This window comes from Gekko japonicus, unplaced genomic scaffold (assembly GCF_001447785.1).
Source record: "Gekko japonicus isolate JY-2015 unplaced genomic scaffold, Gekko_japonicus_V1.1 scaffold430, whole genome shotgun sequence".
Classification (NCBI taxonomy): Eukaryota; Metazoa; Chordata; class Lepidosauria; order Squamata; family Gekkonidae; genus Gekko; species Gekko japonicus.
In genome coordinates, this window is record NW_015171516.1 from 51,436 (window position 1) to 66,436 (window position 15,001).

The 15,001-nt window shown below is 50.2% G+C and overlaps 1 protein-coding gene and 1 non-coding gene across 2 annotated transcripts in view; both read right to left on the reverse strand.

Annotated features, from left to right (window-relative positions):
* The window catches only part of PTH2R (parathyroid hormone 2 receptor), a 106,607-nt gene that overhangs the window by 432 nt on the left and 91,174 nt on the right, over positions 1-15,001 (reverse strand). The window contains exons 12-13 of the mRNA XM_015419381.1: positions 12,248-12,386; positions 3,596-3,637 (exon numbers count right to left, since the gene is read on the reverse strand). Coding sequence (XP_015274867.1) covers positions 3,596-3,637; positions 12,248-12,386 — 181 coding nt within the window. The remainder of the gene's footprint in view (positions 1-3,595; positions 3,638-12,247; positions 12,387-15,001) is intronic.
* TRNAS-GGA lies at positions 14,565-14,636 on the reverse strand. Its single transcript has one exon. It is a non-coding gene; the product is annotated as a tRNA-Ser (tRNA).

Consider the following 15,001-nt stretch of genomic DNA (forward strand, 5'->3'; position numbering starts at 1 on the left):
AGAGAAACAAAGGAAGCAGCCAGGCCAAAAGGCTAGGAAGGGGGCTTAGGGCAGGAATCACAGGGAGTTCCTTTGCAAGGCGTCTTGAATACTGACTCGCAAAAGACGGGCTCCCTTGCCTATCAAACATGGAGTTGTGCCCACTCTGAAACCATCATCTTTCTGTGCAAGTGAAGAACAAAAGAACATAAGAGAAGCCATGTTGGATCAGGCCAATGGCCCGTCCAGTCCAACACTCTGTGTCACACAGTGCCCCAAACCCAGGAGCCATCAGGAGGTCCACCTGTGGGGCCAGAACTCCAGAAGCCCTCCCACTGTGGCCCCCCAAGAACCAAGAATACAGAGCATCCCTGCCCCATCCATCCATCCATCCATCCATCCATCCATCCATCCATCCATCCATCCATCCATCCATCCATCCATCCATCCATCCATCCATCCATCCATCCATCCATCCATCCATCCATCCATCCATCCATCCATCCATCCATCCATCCATCCATCCATCCATCCATCCATCCATCCATCCATCCATCCATCCATCCATCCATCCATCCATCCATCCATCCATCCACCGACTTACCTACCCACCCACCATCTGTCTGTCCTTCTTCTTCTTCTTCTTTGTCTTCTTCGTCTTCTTCGTCTTCGTCTTCTTCGTTTTCGTCTTCGTCTTCTTCTTCTTTGTCATCTTCGTCGTCTTCTTCGTCTTAGTCTTCGTCGTCTTCTTCGTCGTCTTCTCCTCCTCCTTCTTCTGCCTTTCTTCCCCACGGGGACCCAAAGTGCCTTACATCTACTCCTCTCCTCCCTTTTATCCTCACAAACAACCCTGTGAGGCAAGTTAGGCTCTGCGAGCGTGACTGGCCCAAGGTCACCCAGCGAGCTTCCATGGCACGAGCGGGGATTTGAACCTGGGTCTCCCAGGTCCTGGTCTGACAATCTTAACCAATCTTAAAAGGAAAAAAAAATGTTTCTATCGCGTAGGTTTGCAAAGATATAAGAAAAGCAAAGGATATAAGAAAAGCCAATGAGGGCAACCAAGACGATTAAGGGGTTGGGGCACCTTCCCTAGAGGAAAGGCTGGACAGCCTGGGACTTTCCAGTTTAGAAAAGAGACGACTGAAGGGGGGGGGACAATGAGAGGGGTTTATAAAATGATGCAGGGGGTGGAGAAAGTGGACAGGGAGCACTTTCTCTCTCGTAACCGGGGCAGCCAATGGAGTTGCCGGGCAACAGGTTTGGGTCAGACAAAGGAAGTACTTCTTTATTCAGTGAATAAATACGCTGGACTCCACTGCTGGTGGACATAGTGAGCTCCGTGAGCACAGAAGGCTTTACATTCTTGGTCCATCGGTGGTTACCAGCCAGGGCAAGTTAAGGGAACCTCCATTTCAGAGGCAGTAAACTTCTGAACACCAGAGGCAGCAGCCGGGGAGGCCCTTCACGGCCAATTCACCCTCCAGGGCAACTAGATGATGCAGGGGGTGGAGAAAGTGGACAGGGAGCACTTTCTCTCTCGTAACCGGGGCAGACAACGGAGTTGCCGGGCAACAGGTTTGGGTCAGACAAAGGAAGTACTTCTTTATTCAGTGAATAAATACGCTGGACTCCACTGCTGGTGGACATAGTGAGCTCCGTGAGCACAGAAGGCTTTACATTCTTGGTCCATCGTTGGTTACTAGCCTGGGCAAGTTAAGGGAACCTCCATTTCAGAAGCAGTAAACTTCTGAACACCAGAGGCAGCAGCCGGGGAGGCCCTTCACGGCCAATTCACCCTCCAGGGCAACTAGTTGGCCACAGTGTAAAACAATATGCTGGACTAGATGGACCGCTGGTCTGATCCAGCAGGCCTCTTCTTATGTTCTCATGCTCTTATTCCGGGTGGCCCAGAGGGGAAGAACTTCAGGCTCCTTCACGGCATCCGGCCCATCTCCATGGAGAGCAGTAACGGAATAAATTATGCACACTAGCAAAAGCCCCAAATAAGAGATAAATCTGCCAATCTGCTCAGAGGGCACGACGCTGATCTTTTCCCCGTTCAAAAGGTCATTTACTCACTTATTTATGCCACAGGCAGCTCTGAAATACACCAATATATACAATCTCTCTCTCTCTCTGATAGTGCATTTCAGTCCCTTTGCAGTGCAGGAATACAACAGATTTCATGTTAATTCCCGAAAAACATTTTTCTTCCAATCCACCAGACATCTCAGTTTTAACCAAATTTACACAGGAGTAACTCCCAGATCTTTTACTTTGATTTGCGTTCCGTGCACCTTGGTGTTTAGTCATGCCGGCCACATGACCACGGAAACGTCTTCGGACAGCGCTAGCTCTTCGGCTTTGAAACGGAGATGAGCACCACAACCCTAGAGTCGGATTTGACTGGCTTTCAAGCAAGGGAACCTTTACCTTTACTTTACCTTTACACAAGCCTATCTCTGTAGTCCTACGTCTTGGTTTCATGCACAGGGGACTAAAAGGCCATAGACGGGTGCTGAATTTGGAGGCCTCGGCCTGACCACAGCTGTGCTGTAACCTGCAACTGAACTTTATGCAAACTCCTTTCTATCAGCATCTGTTGGCGATGAAAACTAACAGTTGCCTTTCAGCAGTTTTGGATCAAATACTTCAAGGGTCCCAAACTTTTCGAGCCTGTGTGCACTGCTGGAATTCTGACACACAGGGTGACAGGCGCAACCACAAAATGGCTGCCAGAGGAGGCGGGGCCAGCCACAAATGACTGCCCCCCTGGAGGCAAAGGTACACCCATAAAGCAAGCCCGAGCACAGGTTATTCAGAATATACACTGATTATTCAGAATATACAGTGGCTTATTCAAAATATAGCCTGGGGAAGAGGGGTGGGAGAGAATAAAACAAACACGGCGGTGGCACCTGCCACTGAAACCATGTTATTTTAATCTGCAAAGCCAATCAGATCGTCAGGGGCCAATTGGGAGCACTGCTGGACAAGAGCCCCACCTGGCCCCGCCAGTGTTCCCTCTAAGCTGAGTTAGTGTGAGCTAGCTCACAGTTTTTTAGCCCCTGGCTCACACATTTTTGTCTTAGCTCAGGAATGATGACTCCAGAGCAAACTAATTTATGCAGTAGCCAAATTGCTCCCTCACAAGTTTAATGCCAGTAGCTCACAAAGTAGGATTTTTGCTCACAAAACTCCATAGCTTAGAGGGAACATTGGGCCCCGCCCACTTTCTAAAAACTCTTAGTGGGCACCATGAACGGGCACCACGTCGGAGACCCCCTGGGATACTCAAGGTGTTTTGTGATAATATTCTTGAAGCTGCGAGGCCTTACATTACTGTGACGCTGGTTTTCCTTTTGGCAACTGGGGTCACTGGATCTGAAGAAGCAGATCCAAGTCTACGCAGCAGTGTGCCTTCCTCTGTTTGACTTCTTTAGCTAAAGAACTCAACCAGCTGATAAACGTGAGGAAAGGCAAAAGCCCGTCTGTCTTCCCAATGCGCATGTGGAGTAGGCTGCGGTCATCCCCATTTTACAGATCGAGGACTGGACAGAAACGTACGGGATGTTCTCGGCCAAGTATAACTCGCTGTCCGAGCTTGGTTGCTTACCTCTCCATTGCAGTAGCAGTAGATGACGGAAACAAAGAAACCCTGCAGAAGAATTAAAAAGAAAAAGAAAAAAGGAATGGGTGGTTTGTCAATATCTCATCATCTCGAAGCATGAACCTCATACCGTGTCTTAGTATCCCTGAAGCAAAAGGGCAGCCATCCTTTAACCAGTCGACACAGAATAGGAGATGAGGAACTAGGCCAGCACTGCATGTTGGCGTTTCCCATCCTGTGGGTCCTAAGTCCCAAAAGTGGGTCACAAAGCCTATGAAAGTAGGCCCCGGGCTGTCAGATCTCGGAAGCTAAGCAGGGTCGACTCTGGCAAGTACTTGGGTGGGAGACCTCCTTGGAATACCAGCAGTCGGGAGGCGGGGGCAGGCTTCATTCAGGATATTCTCTGAATATCCTCCAGGCCTCTGATAGGGGTCAGTCGCCAGAGGTCGCCATGGCTTCCAGGTGCACAGGCACACTCACATGCAAGCACACACACACACATGCATGTATTTAAAAATACAAAAAAGAGAGAAAGAAAGTGGGTCTCAGTTTTCATTGTTTGGGCTTCCCCTTATCCACAAATGGCTCCAAACCCCTACAGAAGCTGCAGAGCAGGTTGAAAAATACCCGGAGGTTTGAGGGAGGAGCCTGGGAGAGGGCGGGGTTTAGGGAGGGGTCTCAGTAGAGTATAATGCCACTGAGCCCGCCTTCCGAAGCAGCCATTTTCTTCGGGAGAAGTGGAACCAATGTTTTAAACAAATAAGTGATGTATGTCGTCTGGAGATCAGTTGAGATTTGCAGCCCCCACAGGGTTGCCAGGTCTGGGTTGGAAAATACCTGGAGACTTTGGGGGTGGATTCGGGAGAGGGCGGGGCTTGGGGAGGGGAGGGGCCTCGGCAGGGTACAATGTCATAGAGTCCACCCTTCAAAGCAGCCATTTTCTCCAGGGGAGCCGATCTCTGTCCGCTGGAGATCAGTTGTGAAAGCGGGAGATCTCCAGGCCTCACCTGGAGGCTGGCAACCTTAAGCCCCCACCTGGAGGTTGGCATCCCGACTTCACTAGAGGGGACTGAAGACCCACGTGATTGGATCATTGACACATTCTCCTAATCATGAGGAAGCCCCCTCCCCAGACAAGTCGCTCCCATGTGGCTAAGAGAATATACAGCGGACACAACACCCTCTGATAGGACAGAGCTGGGGAGGCCATGGGGCTAGAGCCTGGTGTTTTGGACCCCCCAAGCAAAATGCAATCCCCCCTCCTCTCCCTCTTGAACAGCGCAATAGGCATTCACAGAAAACAAGCCACAGTTTCCTGGTAGGTCCTTTCCTTTCACTTCTAATTTCTTTACCATCAAATATAGAATATGAATTCATTGCTCCTTGGTGGAACACATTTCTGTAAAAGCTTTCGTTGGGTACCGAGATTCAAAAATAGCAGAGTTGGATTAAAGCAGCCAGACACAGGTATATTTGTCTAGAAAAAAATTAACTTTACTAAAGGCTCTGTTCACACGAGGGGTTTTGGGCCGGGAGAGGGACGGATCGGGGCCGCAGCAAATGGGCGCGATCCCACAGCAACATCTGGGAATCGTGCTGCGCCTGTCCCCCATCTGTCCCTTCTGCCGAAAAAGCGCACCAAAAAAGAACCACCTAACCGGGTGGGTTCAATCGAAAGGGCTGCGGCAAGTGCGGCTGTGGAATCGGCGGCGCGTCCTTGCGCCAGTGCATCCCCGCCCCCCGGTCGAACTGCGCATGCTCGAGCATGCGCAGTTTGGCTTCCTCCCCGGCATCTGATCGTGCCGGGGAGCAACGGCGCGTGGCTCACGGGATCCCGCAGCGTCTCTATTTTGGTGCGGCTCTAATTAGCCGCACTTTGACCGGTGTTTTCCCTGCCGTGTGGCCGGGACCTAAAGATTAGGTACTTGGAGAACAAAAGTAAAATGAATCATCCTTACTAGCTCTAGGTTACATGCTGCTTCTCTAAGGGCTTAACTTGTGACTCAGAGGAAACTTCTAGGAGTAGAACAAAGGGCAATAAATGGAGACCCTATGCTCTCCCCCTTGGCTAATCCCCAGACTATTGAGTATCCAATTGGAGAATCCCAACCAGTGTTCCCTGTAAGCTGAGTTAGTGTGAGCTAGCTCACCGTTCTTTAGCCTCTGGCTCACACATTTTTGCCTTAGCTCAGGAAGGATGGCTCCGGAGCAAACTAGTGGCCAAATCGCTCCCTCCCAACTTTAATGCCAGTAGCTCACAAATGTAGAATTCTTGCTCACAAGACTCCTCAGCTTAGAGGGAGCATGGGGCCCGACACTAACTAATTATGCATCCTATCACCTGGCTCTAGCAGGAAAAACGTGTTGACAATTCTATTGGATCACTAACTAGAAATTAGCATGTGTAACAAACAGGAAATGCTTTCATGACAAACAGGAAGAGAACTCGCAAATATCCCAACAGGTTTCAGTTGCTCATCTTCCCTATAAGCAAAAAAACAGTTTTGTGCCACACAAAACTACAGCTTGGATTCAAAGTGAAAAAGAGCAGTTTCTGTCAGTGTTCTCTCAGCTCCACCTACCTTACAGGGTGTCTGTAGGGTTGCCAAGTTGCGGCGGGGGATCGTATGTCTTCACAGAATCCATGCCGCGGGGATGGCAAGACGTGTCGCACCCGCTGTCACCAGGATTCGACGCAACGTGTCGCTCTGGCAACGGGGCTCCAAACAGCCCCGTTGCCAGAGCGATGCGTAGCATCATGTCCTGGCGACGGCGGTGCAACGCATCTCGCTGTCCCCGCGCCATGGATTCTGCGAAGACATCCGGATCCCACGTAGCGATTTGGTGAGATTTGGGATCTCTAGGTGTCTGTTGTGGGGAGGGGAAGGGAAAGGAGTTTGTAAGCCACTCTGAGACTCCTTTGGGTAGTGAAGGGCGGGGTATAAATCCAATTTCTTCTTCTTCTTCTTCTTCTTCTTCTTCTTCTTCTTCTTCTTCTCCTTCTCCTTCTCCTTCTCCTTCTTCTTCTTCTTCTTCTTCTTCTTCTTCTTCTTCTTCTGTTCTTGAAAAAGAGCAGTTTCTGTCAAGAGCTCTCTCAGCCCCACCTACCTCACAGGGTGTCTGTTGTGGGGAGGGAAAGGGAAAGGAGTTTGTAAGCCACTCTGAGACTCATTCGGGTAGTGAAGGGCGGGGTATAAATCCAATCTCTTCTTCTAACAAATGCAATGAAATAAATAAATAAATAAATAGCCATGAAGCGGATGCTGCCATAAAGCTCCGGCTTTATAAACAAAATGACCGAGGAGAAAGGAAGAGGCCTGGAACGGCTTGAAGGATTCAGAGGGCAACGTTGGAGTCCAGCGGGGTACCTTTAAGACCAACAAAGTTTTATTCGAGGTGATGATCTTTCGTGCGCACGCTCACTTCCTTAGGTAACACTGAAGTGGAAGTTAACCGTCCATACATATAGGCAGAGGATGAACAACAAATTAGCATACGACATAGTGAAGATGTTTGAAATGTTTTAAATGGACTGGGATTGTGCTGTATGCTAATCTGCTGTTCACCCTCTGCCTATATGTATGGACTGTTAACTTCTGTGTCAATGTATCTGAGGAAGTGTGTGTGCGCGTGCATGTGTATGCGCACAAGGAAGCTCATACCTTGAATAAAACTTTGTCGGTCTTGAAGGTGCCGCTGGATTCGAGCTTTACTCTACTGCTTCAGACCAACGTGGCTGCTCACCTGATTCAGAGGGCAGAAAGTGAGGGGAAAGAACAAAGAAGACACATGCTTGGAATAATTAAGGTTGCCTCGTCACCCATGGCCACTGGCGGGGGGGAGGGTGTAGGTTTGCCAGATGCAGGTTGGGAAACTCCTGGAAATTGGGTAGGGTTGCCAAGTCCATCTTCCACCCCCAGCGGGGGACTTTGGGGGCATTCCTGGAGGGGGCGGGGCATCCCCAACAAGATGATGTCACGTTGGGGATGTCTGCGCCCCCCACCTGCCTGTGCGCCAGATCTCCAGAAACTGCAGTTCCCTGCACTTAAAGGAGCCGGCGTTTCCCCTTTAAGAGCAGCCGCGTTTCCATTTTAAGAGCACGAAGCTGGCATTTCCCTGCAAGCCTGCGGAGATCAGGCTTGGGAGGAAACACGGGTTCCACACACTTAAAGGGAGAGAGATGGGTGGTTGTGGGTGTTGGGGTGGGGCTTCCCCCGCCGGCCATCTGACCGGTGGTGGGTAGAACCCCCCAAAATGGGGGACCCCTGGCAAACCGGGGGGGTTGGCAACCCTAAAATTGGTGGATGGAGCCTGGGGAAGACAGGGACCTCAGTGGGGTACAAGGCCACAGGGTCCACCCTCCAAAGCATCAATCTTCTCGCCCTGAACTGCATAGCCCAGGCAAGCCCGATCGCGTCAGACCTTGGAAGCTACCATAACCAAATATGTTAAGCTCCGAAAGTGGGCTGCATCTCAGAGGCTCCCGAATCATATACAAGTCCCACCAGTAAGAATTCACAAACATGACTCTGTTGAAAGCAGTACGACACTGCAGTCACTTACAACACCAGGACCAATGAACTCGCAATCTTTTTTTACAAAAGTCCAGTTGTCAACTGACCAAATAGGATGTTATTAAGCAGTCAAACTAACTGATAGCTGAGACATCCCATAAGGCCGTGGTCACACGGTCCTTTTGATCGGGTTTCGCCGCTGTTCCCTCCCGCATTGAAGCTTGCTGATCAAACAGGCGAATCCACCTCCCGCGCTGAAGCGGGCTCACTCCCGCAATGCTCCCGGGTTTTCCTGCCCCCGGGAAAATCAAGGATTTTCCTGGCACTTGCGCTTTGAACGTGTGATTTCACCCATCTGGACAGCCATCTTTCGCAATCATTGCAATTAGGGCCGTCTGACTGCTCTGTGCGTTGTTGTTGTTGTGTTTTTTAAAAACTCCTTCTGACTTTGAGCGCTTGAGTAAACAAGTGCTCCTCCTGCTTGGAGAAAAGTCCTGCTTGCCGTCCCCCGGCATGGAGGCGGCGTTGAAAGTTTCTGGGGGAGGAAGCTGGGAGGGCGGGCTGTCAGGAGAGCGGGCTTTGGCATCCGCCCCAGGAGTCCCCGAAGCTGCGGCGTTAGGAGGGAGGGAGGGAGCCCACGGCACCGGGGAGGGAGCCCAGCTAGCCAGCAGCATTGGGTGGAAAGGAGAACTCTTTCAAAGGTGCCTTTTCCTTTCCTTTTCATCGGGCCGGTGGCTGGAAAGTTGCTGGGGGTGGGGGGAGGTGGGTAGGCGGGGAAGGGAAGCTTGCAGTTCAGGGAGGGATGTGTGAACATCCCAACTCGGGGGGAAAAATATTCCGGTTTTAATTGCATCGGGAATAAGGCGCAATTAATTGCCTTGCCGTGTAACCACAGCCTAAAACTGGGAACAATAATATTTAAAAAATCCACCAGTAACAGTGCGGAGTAATTACGTAAGCAGAGTCGACTCTGGCAAGTACTTGGATGCAGAGCTCTTTTTGTAGCAGGAACTCCTTTGCATATTAGGTGACACACCCCTAATGTAGCCAATCCTCCAAGAGCTTACAGTAGCCCTTGTAAGAAGAGCTCTGTAAGCTCTTGGAGGATTGGATACATTAGGGGGCGTGTCACCTAATATGCAAAGGAGCTCCTGCTACAAAAAGAGCCCTGCTTGAATGGGAGACCTCCTTGGCATACCAGTGGTCAGGAGGCGGGGGCAGGCTTTATTCAGCCACCTCTCTGAATATCCCCCAGAGGTTGCCATAACTTCCAGCTGCACACACACACACTTAAAAATGCAAAAAATACCAAAAAAAGCATCAATTTTCTCCAGGGGGACTGATCTCTGTGATATGGAGATGAGCTGTAATTTCAGGGGATCCCCAGGTCCGACCTGGAGGCTGGCATCCCTAGAAAGAATACTGATTTAGAGATGCCTGTTTTCCACTTGCTGGGTTTGCTTCTGTGGAAGGGCAGGGAGGCATCTGGGCTTCATAATCGAATGCAAAGGCTCGGCATTTTTTACGAGAGGAGCAGCATGAAGTGGACACGAAATAACCGGCTCCACAGCAATTTGAGTTCAGCCCGTCAAAATTTAATGCCGTTCTTAGCGTACCAAAATTCCACATCCGCTTCTCGCCAACCTTGACTGCATACAAATGCAACATTATGGGATGTCGGGGCTACTCCAGGAGGCAACTCCTCCTGGACAGGCAAACGTGGAGTTCGATGCAAACTGGCTTTGCAAGATTGCGGCAGAGGCCGGTCGCTGCACACCGTCGGGAGGTTATCGACTTCCTCCCCCACCCCTTGGGAGCAGCTTTACAGCTGCATTAATCTTAACAAAATAAGGCAACAGAGAGATGCTGTATACATGGAGAGATTAAAAAACTTCTAGACAGCAAATAGCCTGCCTGAAGTATGTGTAGGACTGGGTGGCGTGGTGATGCTGAATTAGCATTGGAATTGCCGGTAAGTCAAAAGAAAATAAGAAAATAAGAACAGCCCTGCTGGATCAGACCAGTGGTCCATCCAGGCCAGCATCCTGTCTCACACAGTGGCCACAAAAAGAAGAAAGAAACTGTGAGATAACTGCGCTAGATAATATTTCAGTAATAATCACAACATTGTACAAAAATGTGTGCAGAAAATTATATAAATTCTGCACACATTTTTGTACATTTTTGTGATTATTATTGAAATATTATCTAGCGCAGTTACCTCACAGTTTCTGCCTTCTTTTTGCGGTCTGTTCTGTGACTGTGACCATCATTTTTGAGTCACACAGGGGCCAACCAGTTCCTCTGGAGGGCCAACAACAGGGCAGAGAGGCCGAGGCCTTCCTAAGAACAAAAGAAGAGCCCTGCTGGATCAGACCAGTGGTCCATCTAGTCCAGCATCCTGTCTCACACAGTGGCCGATCAGTTCCTCTGGAGGGCCAGCAACAGGGCATAGAGGCCAAGGCCTTCCTAAGAACATAAGAAGAGCCCTGCTGGATCAGACCAGAGATCCATCTAGTCCAGCATCCTGTCTCACACAGGGGCCAACCAGTTCCTCTGGAGGGCCAACCGAAGGGCACAGAGGCCGAGGCCTTCCCCTGAGGTTGCCTCCTGGCTCTGGGATTCAGAGGATTAGTGTCTCTGAACGTGGAGGTTCCCCTCAGTCACCATGGCCAGTAGCCACTTATAGACCTATCCTCCATGAATCTGTCTAATCCCTTTTTTAAGCTGTCTATGACAGTGGCCATCACTACATGCTCTGGCAGCCAATCCCACGTTTTAGTCACTCTCTGTATAAAGAAGAATTTCCTTTTGTCTGTCCTGAATCTACTCTCCATCCACTTCATTGGAGGTCCTCAAGTCCTTGTATTTTGGGAGAGGGAGAAAAAGTTCTCTCGGTCAGCTCTCGGTCAGCTCTCGGTCAGCCCCATGTATGATTTTATAAACTTTTGTCCCCCAATCACCTCTTTCCTGAGACTCATCAGCCTTTATTGTCTTGTACAAAGCAAAACTGGACAGAAGCTACCCTCAAAGAAACCTCGTGGCAAATGAATGTGCTTTGTATGTGTGGTGTCTTCGGAAAAGACATATGTGAATCACCACATTCACTTTCAATGTTAAGCTCGAGACAAGGAAGGCTCCTCCGAGCTAACTTATCATTGGTCGGCCCGCAACAGCGACCAATCAGAACGGGACTAATTCCCTGCGAGGGAAGAACGCTCAATGGAGTTTATCTACACAACATCATTGGTTGTTATCTGCAAGTAGGCGTGGCTACGTTAGCCGGGAACGTTTAAAAGAAGCCTAGCTCCCAGTGTGAAACTGTTCTGGTTATGACTTATTGCGAGCGCTTGTTCGTACCTACAATAAAGCTGTTCACTTTGTCGAAATCACTCTCCGGATCTTTGTTAGTGGCGATCTAACAGTATGCGTTCTCTCTCAGCTAGGGTTGCTCCTTGCCAGTTTGCTTAACCTTCGCGAGTAGTGTTGCCAGCTCCGAGCTGACAAATACTTGGAGATTTGGGGGGGCGGGGTTTGGGGAGGGGAGGGACTTTAATATGGTATAATGCCACAGAGCCCACCTTCCAGAGAGGCCATTTTGCCTAATCTCTGTGTCTGGAGATCAGTTGAAATAGCCGGAGATCACCAGGCACCCCCTGGAGGCTGGCAACCCGAGTGGGTACCAGAGGTCCCCTTGGGTACCAGAGGTCCCCTTGCACACTGCAGATCCTTGGAATGAAAGATTTCTTGCTGCAGTCAATTGCCCACGAGTTGTCTGTTAGTCTTTTCATGGCCCAAAAGCTTTTTAAAGGCACCACAAGACTGTCAGCCTCGCTCAATGTGGAATTTTGGTATTCAGGAACCCAGGCTGGAGCCCCCCGCCGGCAGCCAGGTAAGACCTAGCAACCCGAGGCTCCCATCTAGACATGTGTTAATTCCAAATTATAATTTGTGGGTGGCTTTTTCTCACGAGTCACGATTTTTTATTCTTATTATGGCTAGGTATCTCAAAAGCCACATTTGCCCCGGTCCTCTCTGGACCTCGGAGAGGGCCTGCATAGTTCTGCCGGAGTCCAGGGCCGAATCTCCCCTATGGATCACCAAACCGTGAGACTCGGGAGGACGAGCGTCACGACCCGCTCACCTGGAAGGAGTTGAAGAAGAGTTCGCAGTGCATCCGAATCTCCCAGCCTAACCCTGAGAAGTTGTGAGGGAGACACACAAAGACGATGTAATGGACTCCGAAGACGAGGATCAGGACCAAGGTAGACTTTGCTAGTTTTCTAGAAAATCAGCAGCAGCGGCGTTAGCATTATTAGCATTAGCATTTTAAAACTGCTTTTATTCCAAGTAGATACTTCAGAGCAGGCAGGAGGGACCTGGGTGGCAGTCCTGCAGTCGGATTATTTATTAAATTTCTAAACCGCTTTCCCCCAGAGGGCTCTGGGCAGTGTACAACATAGCTAAAACACAATTCAAGTTCAAACATCGTAGTACATAAATGAATAAATTTAAAACCAGACAGCCAGTCGTAATTCCAATAAAACCAGTGGAAGCAACCTTCTGTCTGTTCTGCATGTGGTGACTTCCTCCGGGGGAGGTTTGGTCATGGGCCGGATGAGATGGGAAAACTGTTGCCGTCCTCAGCCATAGGCCTGGTGGAGCATCTCTGTTTTGGATGCCCTGTGGAGCTGTACAAGGTCCCACAGGGCACAGATGTCTCCAGGTCAGGGCTATTTTTGGGCAGGAACGCACAGGAACGGAGTTCCGGCTGGCTCCGAAGTTGGCCACGCCCAGCAGGAACTCATTAGCATAATAGGCCACACCCAACAGCAGAAACTCATTAGGATTGGCTACATTAGGGGTGTGTGGCCTAACATGCAAAGGAATTCCTGCTACAAAAAAGCCCTGGGTTTTGACAACAGACAAGGTAAACAGAATAAGAAGCAAAAGGTGGGTGCGGCTGGATAACCACATTACTGGTAACATGGGGGTGTGGCCTAATGTTCTAATGAGCTGTGCTGTCAGGGGTGTGGCCCAATATGCTAATGAGTTCCTGCTGGGCTTTTTCTACAAAAAGAGCCCTGCTCCAGGTAGAGGGTTGCACCAGACAGGAGCCAGGGCTGAAAAGGCTCTTGCTCTGGGCGAGGACAGCCAGGCATCTTTTGGGCCTGGGATCACCAGCAGGTTTTGGTCTTGGGAGGGCAAGGCTCTTCTGGGGACATACCAGGAGAAGAGGTCCTACAGGTACATTGGCCCCAGACGTTGAGGGCTTTAGAGGTTAGAACCTTTAGCACTTGGAGCTTCCTTATACTGGATCAGAACATTGATCCATCGAGGTAAATTTTTAATTTTTATCTATTTACCCTTTATAATCAGCCATTCTCACAGGGACTCGAGGTTGGTTAGGCAGAGGAAGTCAACAAATCAACAGGATGGGACATCTATCACAACATCAGAAGAGCCCAGCTGGATCAGACCAATGGTCCATCTAGTCCAGCATCTCATCTCACACAGTGGCCAACCAGTTCTTCTGGAGGGCCAACAAACAGGGCAGAGAGGCTGAGGTACGGTTGCCAGGTCTGGGTTGGAAAATATCTGGAGACTTTGGGGATGCAGCCAGGAGAGGGTGGGTTTTGGGGAGGGGAGGGGCCTCAGCCTGGTACAACGTCATCGAGTCCACCTTTCAAAGCAGCCATTTTCTCCAGGGGAGCTGATCTCTGTCAGCTGGAGATCAGTTTTAAAAGCAGAAGATCCTCAGGCCCCACCTGGAGGCTGGCAACCCTAGGCAGAGGCCTTCCTAAGAACAGAAGAGCCCTGCTGGATCAGACCAGTGGTCCATCTCGTCCAGCATCCTGTCTCACACAGGGGCCAACCAGTTCCTCTGGAGGGCCAACAACAGGGCATAGAGGCCGAGGCCTTTGTAAGAACACAAGAAGAGCCCTGCTGGATCAGACCAGTGGCCCATCTACTCCAGCCTCCTGTGTCACACAGTGGCCAACTAGTACCTCTGGATGGCCAACAACAGGGCATAGAAACCAAGGCCTTCTCCTGATGTTGCCTCTTGGCTCTGGGATTCAGAGGCTTAGTGCCTCTGAATGTGGAGGTTCCCCTCAGACACCAGGGCTAGTAGCCATTGATAGACTTATCCTCCATTAATCCATCTAATTCCCTCTGAAAGCTGTTTATTCCTGTGGCCATCGCAACATCCTCTGGCAGCAAATCCAGAGGGAGAAAAAGGCATTAAACAGTGCAATAGGATCTGTACCTTAGAAATCAGTTACGGCAGAACGGCTGGATTACAAATTTTGTAACAAGATGAATAAACCTGGCACTAACCAGAAACCTGAAACACAGCACTGAAGTGAAGTGTTACGTATTGACTGCTCAAGCTGGTAGAGGCTGTCCAAGTTCTCAGGTTAGAGGTCATTCACATCACCTCCTCCTGGACCCTTTTTAACTGGAGATGCCAGGGATAGAACCTGGGACCTCCTGCATTCCAAGCAGATGCCCTACCACTGAGCCACAGCCCCTCCCCAGTTGCTTAGTCTAACTGACTGCGATGAGATTCAAGTGGACCCACAGTGCACAATAGGGTTGCCTGCACTGGGTTGGGAAATACCTGGAGATTTTGTGGGTGGAGCCTGAGGAGGGTGGGGTTTCAGGAGGGGAGGGATGCCATGGATTCCACCTTCCAAATCTCCAGGGGAACTGTTTTCTGTTGCCCGGAGATCAGTTGCAATCCCAGGAGATCTCCAGCCACCACCTGGAGGTTGGTGACCGTCTGCCCAGGACTGGAGTCACACTCTATCACCTGGCATTTACACAATCTGCGAGAAGATGTTTTAGGCAAAGGGGATGTCAGGTGCGATGGGGGGGGGAGGCTAGGGTTGCCAAA